This window comes from Mustela lutreola, chromosome 2 (genome assembly GCF_030435805.1).
Source record: "Mustela lutreola isolate mMusLut2 chromosome 2, mMusLut2.pri, whole genome shotgun sequence".
In the NCBI taxonomy this organism is placed as follows: domain Eukaryota; kingdom Metazoa; phylum Chordata; class Mammalia; order Carnivora; family Mustelidae; genus Mustela; species Mustela lutreola.
This window is the reverse complement of record NC_081291.1, coordinates 152,548,206-152,565,369: the sequence shown is the minus strand read 5'-3', so window position 1 is coordinate 152,565,369 and position 17,164 is coordinate 152,548,206. Positions and strand designations below refer to the sequence as shown.

General features: G+C 35.0%; 1 protein-coding gene across 2 annotated transcripts in view; it reads right to left on the bottom strand.

Annotated features, from left to right (window-relative positions):
- The window catches only part of PLOD2 (procollagen-lysine,2-oxoglutarate 5-dioxygenase 2), a 96,227-nt gene that overhangs the window by 52,088 nt on the left and 26,975 nt on the right, over nt 1-17,164 (bottom strand). For both annotated transcript variants that reach the window (XM_059163838.1, XM_059163837.1), the window contains exon 2: nt 1,142-1,233. In XM_059163838.1, coding sequence (XP_059019821.1) covers nt 1,142-1,233 — 92 coding nt within the window. The remainder of the gene's footprint in view (nt 1-1,141; nt 1,234-17,164) is intronic.

Genomic DNA, 17,164 nt, shown 5'->3' with positions numbered 1-17,164 from the left:
ACTTACTGGATTTCAGCATTATGTTACTCTGATTTCACTGTTACTTCCATATGTCTCCTATCAGTACATACTACTATATTTTTCCTCTACCCTAACAAACTTCTAACCTATTGCTCATTTATTCCACACTAAACATCTGGTTGTTAACACTAGATCTCTTTTCCAGCAGAGCTCAGCCTCCTTAACAGCTGTTCTATATTAACATTTGTACCTAGTCTCCCAGGGGTTATGTACGTGAATTCCACCTTATTTCTACATTACATACTAAAACAGCTCAGTTTTTCCCTAAGCAAAACAATCTTCTGCTCTTCTTTTTTTTTTTTTTTTTTAAGTTGTTTTTTGTTTGGTTGGTTGGTTTTAGGTTGGTTGGTTTTGGAGGGGAGGTTTGTAAATGTGTTCAGTTTGTTGGTTAGTTGGCTGGTTTGTTTTCCTACTTGGGATACCTCCCCATCCACCTCTTATTTGTGAAAAGACTTGGCTGACAGATCCTCATTTCTATTTAAAAAAATGTAAGTAAATAAAAACGGCAGGCCTTTCACACTCAGTTTACTAATTCTACCAAAGTCCCCAGGTTTCCTCTGATCATTTATCAACGAGATATTCTCCTGGAGGTCAGTCTTCTAAAAAACACTTTTATACTTTTATAACCTTCCCAAACTCCTCTAAAACAAAACAGGAGGAACAACTCTCAATAATGGGACAGAAAAGCTATTCTCCTCACAGCCATGTTTCTAATTCTCTATAGACAAAGAAACAGACTATGACAGACACACCCATTACAGAAAAAAATCCTTCAAAGTAAGTGAAAAACATTACTGTCAAATCTGTTATGCTGTGCTTATATATGACCCCTCAAAAGAAACATATATATATATAAAACCATATTTTATGTTGTTTTATATAATGTGTTTATATAAAGCATTATCAAATATGAAGAAATTATCTAAGTGGCACAGTATTAATAATGTCAAAGTATACCCAGAAGACAATCAACTATATACAGAAACTCAACAACTATGCAACAAATTTCAACTCCCTTGTGTGGACTGCAGATTGTGGTGGTGGTATTGTTACTACTATGAAAAAATGTACTTTAGTCATATATTCTAACATCTCCATGAATTAAAAAGATATACCATACCTTCACAGTATAATTGAAGTATTTGGCAGACTGCATAAATCGGTGGAATCCATCACTTTCTTTCGTTGCTACAGTTATGACTAATAATTTATCTGCAAAGACAGAAGGGCTTACATAAGATAGTTTACCAAGAGTTTAAATGATCCCACTTTACAACCTACAATAGCGATTAGAGTCCTCACTAAACCTACCCGCCTATCTCCTGTTAGTTTTTGTAATGAACTCTTAAAAGCCACAGCAACATTGACATCACAGTCAGTACATCGTTTTTTTAACAAATAAAGGAAACCAAATCAGCACTGCTCTAGTAAATACACAGCTTTTAGTCACCATTTTATAAAGGATGATGATTATTTTCTATCCAACATAAAACCACTTCTTAGTAGGAGTAGGTAGATTTAAGAAATCATTTCAAAATATCCATAAAAGCTATTAAGGAGAATCTTTATCAGGAAAAGGCACATTGGAAAATATACAAAGGAAGCAAATACATTAGCAGATATCAAAAGTGCTGGGACATTTCTTTTAACCATAGGACATGGAAGGACCCATGGACTAAGAAAGCAAAAATTAACATCTTTTCAACATTCTAAGCACTGAGCTGTATTGCTTGATTCTCACTTGCCTGTTACCAATAACCAAAAATCCACAAATTTATAAATGTCTTCTAAGTAATAGGCAATTATTGGAAATAGCATCAATGCATTAAAGAATTTAATTAGAGGGGTGCCTGAGTGGCTCAGTGGGTTAAAGCCTCTGCCTTCAGCTCAGGTCATGATCCCAGGGTCCTGGGATCGAGCCCTGTGTCGGGTTTTCTGCTCAGCAGGGAGCCTGCTTCCCCCCCCCCTCTCTGCCTGCCTCTCTGCCTGCTTGTGATCTCTGTCTGTCCAATAAATAAATAAAATCTTAAAAAAAAAAAAAGAATTTAATTAGAAATAATTCCATATAAACCAAAATAATTTTCCATCAAATTTTTTAAATAAATAAAACAATACAATATATAGGTGCAATACATATAAAGAAATAGCAGATTCAACATTCATTAGTCAACCAAAAAAAGAAAACATTTCCATCGAGATAAATATCAATATTCTTAGGGTTTTTTTTTCCTGGAAAAAGGTGTATCTCACATAATTTTCACCATTATGAGAAAAAATTTAAGGAAAAATAAGTTATTTTCATAAAGCTGTCAGGCCCCAAATGAATATATTTTAAGAGTGCTTTTTAAACTAACCATTCTTTAAAAAAAAAAATTTCATTTGTAAAGTTTCAAACAAGGCTTAACTGACTGAAAAAATGTGATATACTACCATTCACAATGAATTTTGAAAGAGAATACCAGATTTTTTGTAAATATGTTATACACAAATCGTAAGAATTATCCACCAGCTTAGATTTTGGTCAGATGGATTTTGGATACTTACTATTTTCAGTATGAAATTAACAGCAAGGATTTCAACATCCTTAATAGGAAAAGTAATCTTGGCCAGACCACTGTGTAGACAGAAATGTTACCAAATCCAATGACTCAGAAGGCAAAATTTAAAATGTGTAGTCTGACTATGTCTGGCAATCTTTTGCCAAATAAGGACTACTGTTGTTTTACTATTGTTTCTAATTACAAAACAAAACAAAAACAAAAACATCAAAAACAAATAATGAATTAGTAATTTTGTTAAAGAAAGTTATGTTTAATAGCATTACATATAAGCATGTTTCCTCTGACCTGTTATTCAGCATCATTGCTAGGATGAGAAATAAATCTTACTCAATTGGGAGCAATAAAAGAAGAAAGTGTTGACATGTACCACTCATAAGTTTTCACCCATCAATTCCAGAGTCTAACTTGGTCACCATTTATGAAGTACCCTATCAAAATTTTAATAAATTTGATACATACTTGATTTCACAATTGATTAAGGAATCAGTGGCAAAAGGGAAAAGAATAGAAGGGAAACTAATATAGTATATTAATAGAATTAAGAGATAATTCAACCAAGTAAACCATGGAGTTTAGCTGGGTTCTAATTTGAAAAACTAACTGCAGAAAGATATTTTTGAGAAAATTAGGGAAATCTGAATACTAATTGGATATTTGTTGTCTAGGAAATTACTGCTACTTTTTTATTGTGCTAATAGCATTGATTTTTTAAAGAGTCCTCATAATTTCGAGACACATATTAAGTATTTACCCAATGAAATAATATACAGTATTTACAGTTTGTTTTAAAATTGTCTGAGATTGAGAAGAGGCAATGAAGGAGGAGCATAAAGATTAAATAAGACTGGCCATATGTGATGACTGTTAAAACTGGATTCTTTTGTATATGTTTGGAAATTCCTACAATTAAAGAGAGTTCAAATTTATACACAATCCCTAATCTTCCAATAAGAAAAATTACAGAAAAATATTCAATATGAAACTCTTAACCATTTAAATAAGTAAAAAGAAGGATGAAACAGCAGAAATAGTCTAACCCAAAAGATTGTAATTTAATAAACTACTATTAGTACTTCACTCAATTCATGCACCACAACCAAAACGATAATGTGAGATGATGGAGGAAGGAAATGGGCTTGAATAAGGGGCACCCATCAACCATTACCAAAACCAATCTATAATGGTGTCAAAGAAAAGGCAAATGGAAGTTTAACTGTGACCAAATGTAACCTCTATTGCCACAGTCTGGTCCTATCATAAAATAGATTAATACAGTTTGCATGAGGAAGAAACACATAATGCATCTATAAGTGTGGTAGATTAGAACCACCATTTATCAATGAAAATTCACACCATGGCAAAAAAAAAAAAAAAAAACCACAACATACAAAAACTTCTGTAATCATCTTTACAATCCAAGTGCCTGTCATTCTAATAAGATTTAGTAAATATGAAGTCGCTAAATATATAGCTCTCTATAAAAATTCAGATGAATATCAGAATTTCTCAAGAAACCAAGAAGTCAGTTTATCTAGAAATGCCATCAGTATGCTATATTCTCTCTTATTAATGCAGTTCTGGAGGCAGGAGAAATACATTGTTAAAGAGGCATTCTTTCTCCAAATAGTTGTTGCTATAAGAGCAGAATTTATCAATATTTAGTGCTGACCTAATTTTTCTTTTCAAAAGCAACCATGGGTTTTAAAGACAAAGTTTTGTGATAATATACCATCTCCAAATGCTAAACCAGCACATAAAAGTCATCTGAAATTCAATGTCTTAATGACAGTCATCACATTAATTAACTCAGCATTAGCCCTGCTGCTTTTGATCCTATTATGGAAAGATAAGTTTATCTTTCCAAGAAACTTTCTCCACACAAAGTCAAACCAGTCCTCAATTTTTAAAATTTGCAGATAGCAAGAAAAATAATTCTAAAAACTAACTCATTTTATGACCAGTCCTTTAACAATGACTCTCAACCTTCTACTAAAAGAACATATTATATCTTCTTAGTAATGGTTAGCATAGTGCAGGGACTAGCAAACTTTCACTGTAAGAGGCCGAAAAGCAAATATTTTGGGTTTTGTGGACCATATATAATCTCTGTCGTGATTCTTCTTTATATTTATTCTTTTTTTTAAATGCTTTTAAAACTTTTTTTAAATTATTAATTTTTTTTGGCTCTCTTTACAAAAACAGTGGATCAGATTTGACCTAAGAATCATAGTTTGCCACTGGGGTTGCCCAAATGAATCTTAAGACAAATTCTCGGGTTCAAATCCCAGCTCTTCCATTTATTTGTTAGAAATTGGTCAGCTCTGTATGTCTCCAATTATGCTTCATCTATAATATTATGTGTAATAATAGCACCTGCCTGATAGGTTTGTTGTGAGAATTAGATTAGTTAATATATACAAAGTGGCTGACACTGTGAAGTCTACATAAATCTACATAGATAATATCCTCTTATTTCTACTCAACAAATGCATGGATAAGGTAGGTTTTAGTTGTGCAAATCTCAGCAGGTTATAACTCCATCTCTAACCAGAGTTACACACTCAAGAATCTGATATCCCTTCCAACTCTCAAGATTTTATGGTGCTAGTAATGATTGAAACACACAAACACAGAAACCCAACCTCTGTAAAAAAAGTTCAGCTTGAAGCTATTTATTCAAATAGTTTAGCAAGAAAATGCAGATATGACTTCTCAAATATTTACATTTCTCCCCATCTCCAAGGAGGCTATAACACTAACTCAAATTACGGCCATCAAGCCCAGGCTTCTGCAACAGTCTCCTAAACCCACTTAACCCACTCCAGTCATAGCTCTACAAAGCAGCCAGAGTGATCTTTTCAAAACACTCACTGCTAAACACCCTTAAATGGCTTTCCATTGCTCTTCAGAAGGTGCCTAAGTGTGGTCTTTGACAGTGGCCCTCTCCAATGTCATCCACTACCGCTCTCTCCTTTCTTCTCTCTGTTCCAACTGCCCTGGCTGGTTTTTTTTTTGTTTTGTTTTGTTTTGTTTTTGTTTTTGTTTTTTTTGTTTTGTTTTGTTTTCTCATTAAGGTATCATTCTGTTTTTATTTATTTTGGGTAAAACACATGTCTTTACCCTCCCCTCTTTATTTCATTGTACATATGTTCATGCTCCTAAGAAAGCAACTTCTGGTAAACCTGTAACATACAATTTCTGGCCTTATAACTTAAAATTAAACACAATTTACCTTGTTGGAATCTAATTCAAACTACCTACACCATCTTTCTTTCCAGTCTCTGTACTAGTCATAGGTTGTCAACTAATTTGCTACTGTATTTCCTTACTTTCAATTCATCTTGGAAATGTTCTCCTGGGAAACTGGCCTCACAGATAAGACACTGGTTACTAGAAAAGCTCTAAATAAATATTTGCAAATAATTTGGGCTAGGGTAACAGGATTTCCTGAGGGGAATCCCAAAGAAAAAAGATGCCAGACAAGTTTAATATCTTGAAAATGTATAAATATATTTAGGAAGCTAGTAAAAATGCTTCTGATTTTACCATATCTCCACAAACTGCCTGGAATGAGAGAAATTTGAATCAGGGTCTTATTTAAGTATTTGCAACATATGGTATTATTACTATTGATATTTAAACACAACACAAATACTTCTTGATTATTTGTTAAGTTTCTTCAGTTTGGGTCTCCCTGAAATTTGACTTCTTTTTTTTTTTAATATAATTTTTTATTTTTTATAAACATATATTTTTATCCCCAGGGGTACAGGTCTGTGAATCACCAGGTTTACACACTTCACAGCACTCACCAAAACACTGTTTTTGACCCTCCAACAACACCTACTCCTTCCTACCCAAAGAGAAGAGCCTATACAACATCATTATCTAATTCCCCTCCTGACCTCTTGATGGAGTCACTCCCTATTGAAATTTCAGATTCTCAAAATAGGCTATTTCCTTAGGAAGACGGTCCCTGACTACCTCACTTTCAAGGCACTTAGCACAAATTGTGTATTAATATTCACAATTATTATTTGAGATTAAAGTCTTCCCCCTCCCAGCTAGACTATAAAGGTCTTACAGGATGTCTTTTTCTCAATACTACCCCTCTAAGGTATATCAGTGTTCAGCATATAGTAGGTTCTTAATAAACATTTGTTGAATGAGTAGATTCAGGGACAAGTAAATCTATGCTTCATATGTATGTATATATAAAATAATGTGTTCTCAACAAAAGCCCATGTCATTAGCTTTATTATCTCCAACTCACAGATGAAGAAAGTAAGGTTTAAATAAGTTAAACAATTTCACTAAAGCCAACCAACAAATTATTCGCAAAGCCAGGGATAGAACTTCAGTTATTTCTCAAAGTCCATTTCTTTCCATTGTTTCACGTGGACTTACTTGCTAGTGAGAAGTTAAGAGACTAGATACGAACTTTGAGTTTTACTACATCTGTAGAAAAGAGAGAATGTGGCAAGCCTGAAGCTTCTATTCTTAGAAAGACCTGCATGCAGGGCTGGTCCTTAGCTGCCATCTGGAAAACTGGATATAGGGAGGGTTCCCACCATTCCCAATAGGAATGGTTCATTGTGCCTAAAACGTAGAAACAATGTTCTTATGCTGAACAACTGCTTTCCTTCAGGAGCTTGGAATTTTGATATAGAGCTTGCCTATATGACCAGCCCCCACTAAAAACCTTGGGCACTGAGTCTCAAAGGAGCTTTCCTGATGAGTAACATTTCACATGTGCTGTCACCGTTAGTTGCTAGGGGAATTAAGCAAATCCTGTGTGACGCCACTGGGAAAGGACTGTTGGAAGCTGCATCTGATTCCCCTGGATTGGCTCATGTGCCTTTTCCCTTTGTTGATTTTGCTTAATATCCTTTCACATCACAACAATAAGTATGACTTAAATGTTACATCCTCTTAGTCCTCCTAATGAATGGTTGAATCTGGGGGTGGATGGCCTTGAGGATGCCAGACCCCACATGCTTCTAATTACAAGCAGCAAGTCTTCATCTGAAAAAAAGACATTATGGGCCTAATTGGTTATGTGCCTGATAAAGGGATAGGTATTAGGTTTAGGGCTCAAAGGTCACACTACAGAGATACAGAAAAGACTCCAGACTCCAAAGAAGAAGTATTTGGTACATAAGACACTCTGTTCCTTCGCCAAGAGTAATTTTATTTTTATTATTTGTTTTTAAGATTTCTTTATTTGACAGAGCAAGAGAGAGCACAGGCGGGGGGGGGGGGGCGTGGAGGTGCAGAGGGAGAGGGAGAAGTAGGCTCCCTGCTGACTGAGTGGTTGGATCCCAGGATCCTGGGATCATGATCTGAGCCAAAGACGGATGCTTAATCCTCTGAATCACCCAGGCACTCCAGAGTCATTTTATTTTAATGTAAATTGTGACTTCATGAATAATATAGCTAAGTCTACTTCTTTTACATAGGAGAAAACAAGACCTAAAGAGAAAACACTTGTTCAGGATCCTGCAACTCAGTGGTAACCAATCTAGGACTGGACTTCAAGATTCTCAGTTATTAAAAACATAGTTTTCCTAGGTCCTATTGAACAATTTTGTTGCTTTCTTAAGTACTGCATCACCCAAACACTATGACAATTAAACCAAAGCTAAGGTAGCAAACAAATCATACTCTGTGAAATTCTTGGAAAAAAGAAAAATCAAAAGAATAATGCCTCAAAAACAACTAATATCTAAAATTCCAACAAAGAAAAAAACCGAAAAGGGGTATGTCAGACATCAAAGAATTCCTTAGGATTTTTGTAGGAAAGGGTGGGGGAAGAAAAGGGGACACTTAAAAAAAAGTAAAGATAAACTTTCAACTACTAATGCTACATAGGGAACAGCTTCACACATTCGCATTCTGATGGATGCCTGAGCTTCCACAGCCTACTCTGGACAATGCACAGATCTACAGCAAATCAAGAGATATCCCATGGGGTAGAGGGGAAGGGCAGTATGTAGGGTGACCTATCACTCCAGTCAGCCCTGAACTAAGAAAGTTCCCAGAGCATGGGGATTTCCATTTTAAAACTTGGAAAGTCCTGGGGCACCTGGGTGGCTCAATTGATTAAGCATCTGCCTTGGGCTCAAGTCAGGATCCCAGGGTCCTGGGATAGAGCTCTCCCCGCCCCCCACCCCCAATTTGGCTCTTTGCTCAGCAGGAAGTCTGCTTCTCCCTCCAATTGCCATTCCCCCTGCTATGCTCATGCACACACACTCGCTAGCTCGCTCTCTCTGTCTCTCTCTCTCTCTCTGCCAAATAAATAAATAAAATCTTTAAAACACACACACACAATTAAGACAAGACAAAACAAAATAAAAAACAAAAACAAAAACACAGCTTGGAAAGTCCTGAGCAAATCAGGATGATTTGATCCCTATGGCATTATGTGCAGTGGGATTAGAGAAGGTGAGATATTGCCTGTTACATATAAAAGACTGAATGACAAATGGTCCAGGAGCCAAATGGTAGGAGAGCATCACGTTAAGGATAAACACTTCTAGAACCAGAAGTTTAACCAACACCAGATATCAAATGAAGCAGGACCAGAGTAAGACCACCAGAGGCCTTAGGTACCTAAAAGGTCAAAGTCGACAAAGACCACCTCTCTCCTTCATAAGTATTTCAAACCATAATATACATTTCTAAACTTTTTTTTTTTCAAATAAAAACTTGTACATACACTAAATATCAACTTTTTAAAAAATGTTTTCTAATTTTCTTTAGGGGGTCCCATTTTTCCTGATAGTATATACCCATGTTTAGTTTATTAGGTAACCTAGTAGTGAATGAAAGACAAATTTCAAGACACGGACAAAAGAGATATTTAATATTATGCCTAATAATTCCTAGCAGCTAGTTGCTTTCACAGTGCTATGAGAGGTTAAAGGCATTTAAGAACAGCATTCAAACAGACAATTATATTACAAAAAACATCAATTTTAGCATACGTGTAGTCAGTAAAACTTGAATAACTATTAGGATAACATTGGAATTTTAGAATGAGGTGAAATTTTTAATATCAAAAATTGTGTGCTCTCTATAACCATATTAATCATAGCAACCATTGAGAAAATTATTTTAAAAACATTGATATAAATACATATTTAATAAATTTAAATAAATTTATACTTAAATAAATTTGTCTTCACTTAATCACAAAAGTATTTGCATACTCTGGAAAAACATTAATATGAACAATATAATCTTTTCAAACTGTGTAAAAACAAGAACAACAACAACAACAAACTTTAAGAACTTCAATTCAATAACTCTCTTTGGTTATACCCCACCATCCTTCACAATAAATATCTGTGACCTAAATTTTAAGAATTCAACCTAAAGGTGATAGATAAGATGAAAATTAAAGGAGACCCACTCCTCTACAGTCATCCCCATCCCCTTCCAGAAACATGGAGATAAAAATGCAAGAACTTGATTGCAGCCAAACACTATACACTGAGTTCCGACAAATTGTTTCTGGAGTTTAGAAGGGGAAACTAAATTTTAAACACCAGGAATGATCACAGTAAGGGGGGCTTTGATCAGGGCAAACAAAACATGACTTTAAAAAATGAAAGGATAAAACGTACCCTACAGGCTTTATGAGAATAAAAACTCAAAAATGAGCCAATATATGAGACAGCTGGCCAAAACAAACAAACAAAAAGCTATCTTGACAAGAGGGGTGAGGATCCCTCTGTAATCAGTGTAGCTCATGCATGAAAAATTATGAGATGTCTGGCATGCTACACTGAGGAAAATTTTGACAAATATGGAGTTTGACCATCATGGTTAGAGGTCTGACAATTATTTCATATACTGAATAGTTGAGGGATTGAGAATTTTTCTACCTGAAAAAAAATCCAACATCTCCTTACCTTATCACATTTGAAAAGAAAAAAAATAGACTTCCTCTATTTTATTTTAAAGAAGATAACTGGCTGGGGAAGAATTAATGGAGAGAAGGCAGATTTTTATATCAATATTGTCTTAGTCCATTCAGGCTGCTATAACAAAACACCACAGACCCTGTAGTCTATAAACAACAGAAATTTGTTTCTCACAGTTCTAGAGGATGAAAGTCCAAGATTACCTCACCAGTATGGTGACAGCCCTCTTCCTGGTTTACAGACAGCATCCTCTCCCTGTGTGTTCACATGGTGAAAAGGGCTGAGGTCTCTTTGGAGCCTCTTTTATAAGAGTACTAACCATATTCATGAGGTCTCTATCCTTGTGATTCAAGCACCTCCCAAAGACCCCATCTTCTAATACTATCACATTTGGGAGTTAGGTTTTCGACATAGGAATATTGGCGGTGGGGAGACACAAACATTCAGACCATAGCAAATACAAAGTATGATTAAAAGGATCCAGGATGAATGGACTGTCTTGGAAAAGCAGTGTTTCCTATCTTTATAAACATTAATACAAAGAGGACAAGTCAATTTTCCAGGATTTTTGACTTGGGGGGTATACTTGATTCATTCAAAATAAGAAATTTGTACCTTGGTTATAATTTTAATGTCAATGGGAAAAGGTGCTGCCCCCTTCACGGACAGAACAGATTTTTTTTTTTTTTAAGATTTTATTTATTTGACAGAGAGAGATCACAAGTAGGCAGAGAGGCAGGCAGAGAGAGAGAGAGAGGAGGAAGCAGGCTCCCTGCTAAGCAGAGAGCCCGATGTGGGACTCGATCCCAGGACCCTGAGATCATGACCTGAGCCGAAGGCAGCGGCTTAACCCACTGAGCCACCCAGGCGCCCCGACAGAACAGATTTTAATCTGTAGAATTCCAAGGGTTCGAAGGTTATAGAAACCTCCAAAATAGAAAGATGTAACAATAAAGAGAACCTCCGTTGAGTGGACTGGGGGAATCCATCTGCTAGCCAAATGCTTTAGCAGAGACTATGAACTGTCTGCCAAAAATCTGGTCCCAAGGTTATGTAGTTTATTCAAACAATTTGATTTATTGCTGTTTATTCCACATTTTACATAGGCACTAAAAATATTTCCCAGAGTCATAAGCAAAGGGCATCAACTGCAAACTTAACAACCAGTATAAAACAGCAGAGGCTAAGATAACATATTCCTGCTAATTCAACTACAAATGAAAAGAAGATCTGCCCTTGGGCAGAGGCCAACTTGACATGGACTTGTGGCTAAGCAAGCCACACTCTGAGAGAAAGTTGGAAGGATAAAGTGTCTGATCCAAAATGGCCTTACTCCTCCATAATGGAAAAAGAAAAGTCATCATGAAGTCTGCCTAACCTAAAGGAAAAAAAAATAAATGAATCTGGGATGCAAAATTAAAAGCACACCTAATAAAGTATAGGCTGAAATGGAAACAAGAAAAAAGTCATAACTTTCCTTCCTCATCTTCAAGTATAAACATTTGCTTCCTCTACTCCACATTGCCATGAACACATTATAAATACATTTTTTCAAAGAGGGTATTTTCCATTGTATCCATCTTGCACAAAATGAGTACATTTAATCTGAGCAGCAGCCCATCCCCACACTGTCTGGAAAGTTTTATGACATCTATTTTGGCAGCTCAGAATCCTCCCCCAACAACTTCCTAGTTCTCCACATTGTTCAACAAACTGAACCTGTCATATTTAAAAGAGTTCTAGAAAATTGAATCTATACATCTGATACCTGGGGAACGTAAAACTAAATGTAGAGGATTTGATATCTACAACTTACGGATAGCTCCTTCTATGGAATTACTATAAGACTCCAAAAGAAAAAAAAAAAAGGAGTTTTATTGTTTAATTTGTGTTGTAAACTGTCATAAGCTTTCATCTTTTTATAAGAAAAATATTCTATTTTTTGGAAAGTATGTCCCAGAAAATGTAAGAAATATTCTAGGATTCACTGTGCCAAGCTAGAGATTTAAAAAATATGTTTATATATACCAATGACTGATTTTTCCTTCCCCAGCCCTTAAATTAGTAATTCACTTTTTTGGATTAGGTGATAAAGTAGGAAGTGATATTCCTTCCCAGACCTTTCTCCGAGACTTCTAGCTGAATTTCCCCTAGGAGATACCAATAATGTTGTTTTTATGGATGCTTCAAAAGATGTCAATATATATCCTACACTCCAATTTTGCATATTTTAAATTTTTTATTATTCAGGTTATTTAAAATTTTTTTAAAAAGCAAAAAATGTTTATCCATTTTTCCTTCCCCTCCCCTATCTCTGACCTCTGGCAACCACCAAATCTGTTCTCTGTATCTATAAATTTGGTTGATACATATTTTAGATTCTACATATAAAAGTGATCATATGACATTTGTCTTTCTCTGACTTATTTCACTTAGCATAATGCCTTCATGGTCCATTCATGTTGTCGCAAATGGCAAGATTCATTCTCTTTTTATGGCTGAGCAAGCTTCCATTGTATATATGTACTGCATTTCTTTACCTATCTAGCATCGATGGACACTTAGGTTGTTTTCAGATCTTGGTATTGTAAATAATGCTACAATGGACATGGGGTGCATACATAACTTAATAGTTAGTGTTTTCATCTTCTTCAAATATCCAGAAATAAAATTGCTGGATCACATGGTATTTCTATTTTTAATTACTTGAGGAATCTCCATACTGCTCTCCATAGTGGCTAAAACAGTTTATATTTCCATCAAGAGTACACAAGGGTTCCCCCTTTTCCATATCCTTACCAATACTTGTTATTGTTTATCTTTTTGACAATAGCCATTCAAAAAGTGTCTGTGATCTCACTGTGGTTTTGATCTGCATTTTCTTGATGACTAATCATGCTGAGCATCTTTTTATGTATCTGTCGGCCATCTGTATTTCTTCTTTAGAAAATGTCTATTTAGACTTTCTGCCCATTTTTTAAAATCAAATTGTTTTGTTGCTGTTTTTGTTGAGTTACATGGGCTTTTATATATTTTGCATATTACCCCCTTATCAGAAGTATGGTTTACAAATATTTTTTTCCCATTCAGTAAATTGACTTTTCATTTTGTTGGGTTTCCTTTGCTATGATGAAGTCTTTTAGTTTGACACAGTACAACATGTTTATTGGTTTCGGTGGTTTTCTCTTTCTTTTTGCTTTTGTGTATTTTATTGTTGCTTTTTTTTTTTTTTTAAAGATTTTATTTATTTATTTGACAGAGAGAAATCACAAGTAGGCAGAGAGGCAGGCAGAGAGAGAGAGGAGGAAGCAGGTTCCCTGCTGAGCAGAGAGCCTGATGCGGGACTCGATCCCAGGACCCTGAGATCATGACCTGAGCTGAAGGCAGCAGCTTAACCACTGAGCCACTCAGGCGCCCTTTATTGTTGCTTTTGATGCTTTCGATTTTGGGGTCAGATACAAAAAATCAACTGCTTTTGTTGCATCTCGTGAATTTTGGTACATTACATTTCCATTTTTATTTGTCTCAAGGTATCTTTCCTATTTCTCTTTTGATTTCTTCATTGATCTATTGGTTGTTTAGTAGTAGTAGTATTGTTTGTTTAGTAGTATGTTGTTTCCCCCACAGACTTGTGAATTCTCCAGTCTTCTTCATGTAATTAATTTCTGGATTCATACCACTACAGTCAAAAAAGATGCTTGATATTATTCCAATTCTCTTAAATTTATTAAAACTTGTTTTGTGGCCTAACATATGATCTATCTTGGAAACTTTTCCATGTGTTATTAAGGAGAATGTATATTCTGTTGCTTTTAAGTGAAATGTTAACTGTTAAGTCTATCTGGTCTAATGTATCATTTAAGGTTGGTGCTTTCTTACTGGTTTTCTGTTTCAATGATCTATCCATTGATGTAAGTGGGATACTAAACTCACCTACTGTTACTTATTGCTGTCTATGTCTCCCTTTAGATCTGTTAATATTTGCTTTATATATTTGTTTATATATGTTGGGTGCATAAATATTTATAAATGTTATTTCTTCTTCTTGGAGAGCCCTTTAACATTATGTAATGTTCTTCTTTGTCTCTTACTATATATAGTCTTTGTTTCAAAGTCCATTTTGTCTGATATAAGTATAGCTACTCCAGCTTTCTTTAGTTTCTATTTGCATGGAATATCTTTTTCCATCCCTTCACTTCCAGTGTGTCCTTACATCTAAAGTGAGTCCCTCATAGGCAGCATATAAATGTGTCGTGGGTTTTTTGTCCATTCTGCCATTCCATTTCTTTTGATTAGAAAATTTAGTTCATTGACATTTAACGTAATTATTGATAAATATGTGCTTACTGAGGTTTTATTAAGTTTTTTGGCTATTCTGTATCTCTTTGTAAAATCTACATATCTTTGAGATATTTTCAAATGTATTCCAGCTACACTATATTCCATCATATAGATAAACTACAATTTAAAACACTATGCTAGTGACAGGTATTCACATTGTTTCCAATCCAATGCTATACTTTAAAAATCTGTAATGGATAATGATTTATATAAGTTTATTATGTTATGTTAGTCACCATACAATACATTTTGATGTAGAGGTCCATGATTCATTGTTTGTGTATAACACCCAGTGCTCCATGCAATATATGCCCTCCTTAATACTCATCACCAGGATCACCCATCCCCTCAACCCCTCCCCTTTAAAACCCTCAGTTTGTTTCTTGGAGTCCATAGTCTCTCATGGTTTGCTTCCCCCTCTGATTCCCACCCACCCCACCCCACCCATCATTTTTCCCTTCCTTCTCCTAATGTCTTCCATGCTATTCCTTATGTTCCACAAATAAGTGAAACCATATGATAATTATCTTTCTCTGTTTGATTTATTTCACTTATAAGATTGTGTCTGTAGAATAAATCCAAAGTAGAACTTTCAGGTCAAATATTTTTCTCCCATTTACCATTTATCTTTTGACTTTGTTTTGATTGTATGATTTTTGCCAGGCAGAATTTCTTTTTTTTTTTTAAGCACTGTTTTTAATCAGCCATTAACTCTTTTATGTCTTCTAGGTTTTAGAAAGACTTTTTACCTTCTATAGCTATACAACAATTCTTCCCTCTTTTCTTCTAGTGCTTTCAGTTTCATCTTTTTACATTTCTTTCTTTTCTCATATCTCTGATGTTGCACTAATGAAGTAATGAACCTGCTGAGATTTTCTCTCATATTACTCCAAACAAGGAAGTCGTTAGATTCCATTCTGAATTATCAAAATTTATGATGAATTAACACAATAATGCTTTGTGAAAAGTATTACTTACTTCAACTCTGACCGGATAGTGGATTGAAATGTGATTGTTTTAAAAACAGAATAAACCAAAAGGTAGTTTATATGTCTCAAAGTATACAAATCCCTGAAACACTAAAAATAACAGGAAGACTGTTTCATAAAGGTTTTTTCTAAGTAAAACTGGCTTTCTAACACTATTTTGATTAGATATAAAGACTTATATAGAAGATTCTCTATAGAGAAGGTTCTCTATTTGCTCCCACCTGCCACACTGACAAAAATTCACCTAAGGTATAAATACCTCTGTCCCAATAGGCTCCCTATTGTCTAAGTGCCAGTTTTTCCTCCCTTCTTATTTCTTCTCTCAATTTTAAATAGTGACTTACTTGAATTCTGAACCAAATCATATGTTAAAATACATGCATGGATGATTCTCTCTGACAAGTCATTGTTAGACAAATCCAGCCTGTGTCTGATTAACCTCACAATCTTAAAACAGCCATCCTCCCAGTACAGCCTCAGTCATACCAGTCATCGTGCATCAGAACCCCTGCACTACACACCCAGATCTAGGCAAATTCCATGAGGTGAGGATGATGTGATATGGGTAAGCATGCACCTCTAAGCCCCTCATGGGGCTTAGAACACTTGAAGGACAGCAGCAGAGAAACTCTACACAATTGAACTTCTATCTTATTTCCTGCAAAATATAAAATCCTGAACATGTTCACTTTTCTAAGTTTTGTGCCCATGGTGAGTCAGTTACAGCAGGGGCCAAAAGTCTTTCTAAACATGTGCTATATTATCCTGGTGATTGAAGCACTGCTTTATTCAAGTTCAAAATTAGGGGAAAAAGGTAAAAAAGATTGATATTACATAGTAAACACATATATACAATTAAAATATTTTCTCATAAACAGAAAGCTATGAAAGTATTTGATTTCAATCCATTATCATTCTGGCAATGAAGAGACAGAAAGATGTATAATTTATAAATCACCTATCTTCAAGTAAAATATTTAATTTGATATGTAACAGAGTAGACACTGTTGACCTTAATGATTTATGTGAAAACCAGCCCCTCTAAACACTACGTCTGAGGCCATTTAACTTTGTTCCAGCTCACACTGACATATTCTCAGTGCTCAGATTCTTCCAATTCCAAGCTCTTCTGCAGAGATATATTCCTTTCTTAATAACTGTGTTTCTTAGCCTACTTCCATCAGAAGTCAGAACTCTATCATGACATATCATTTCAGTAGGTGACTAGAATCTGGTTTTGTACAATTTTCCTTAATTTTAGCTCCTGTCAAAAGAGCTGTTATCTCAAAAGGATATATGCATTGCCTTAATCTTTGCATGGCTT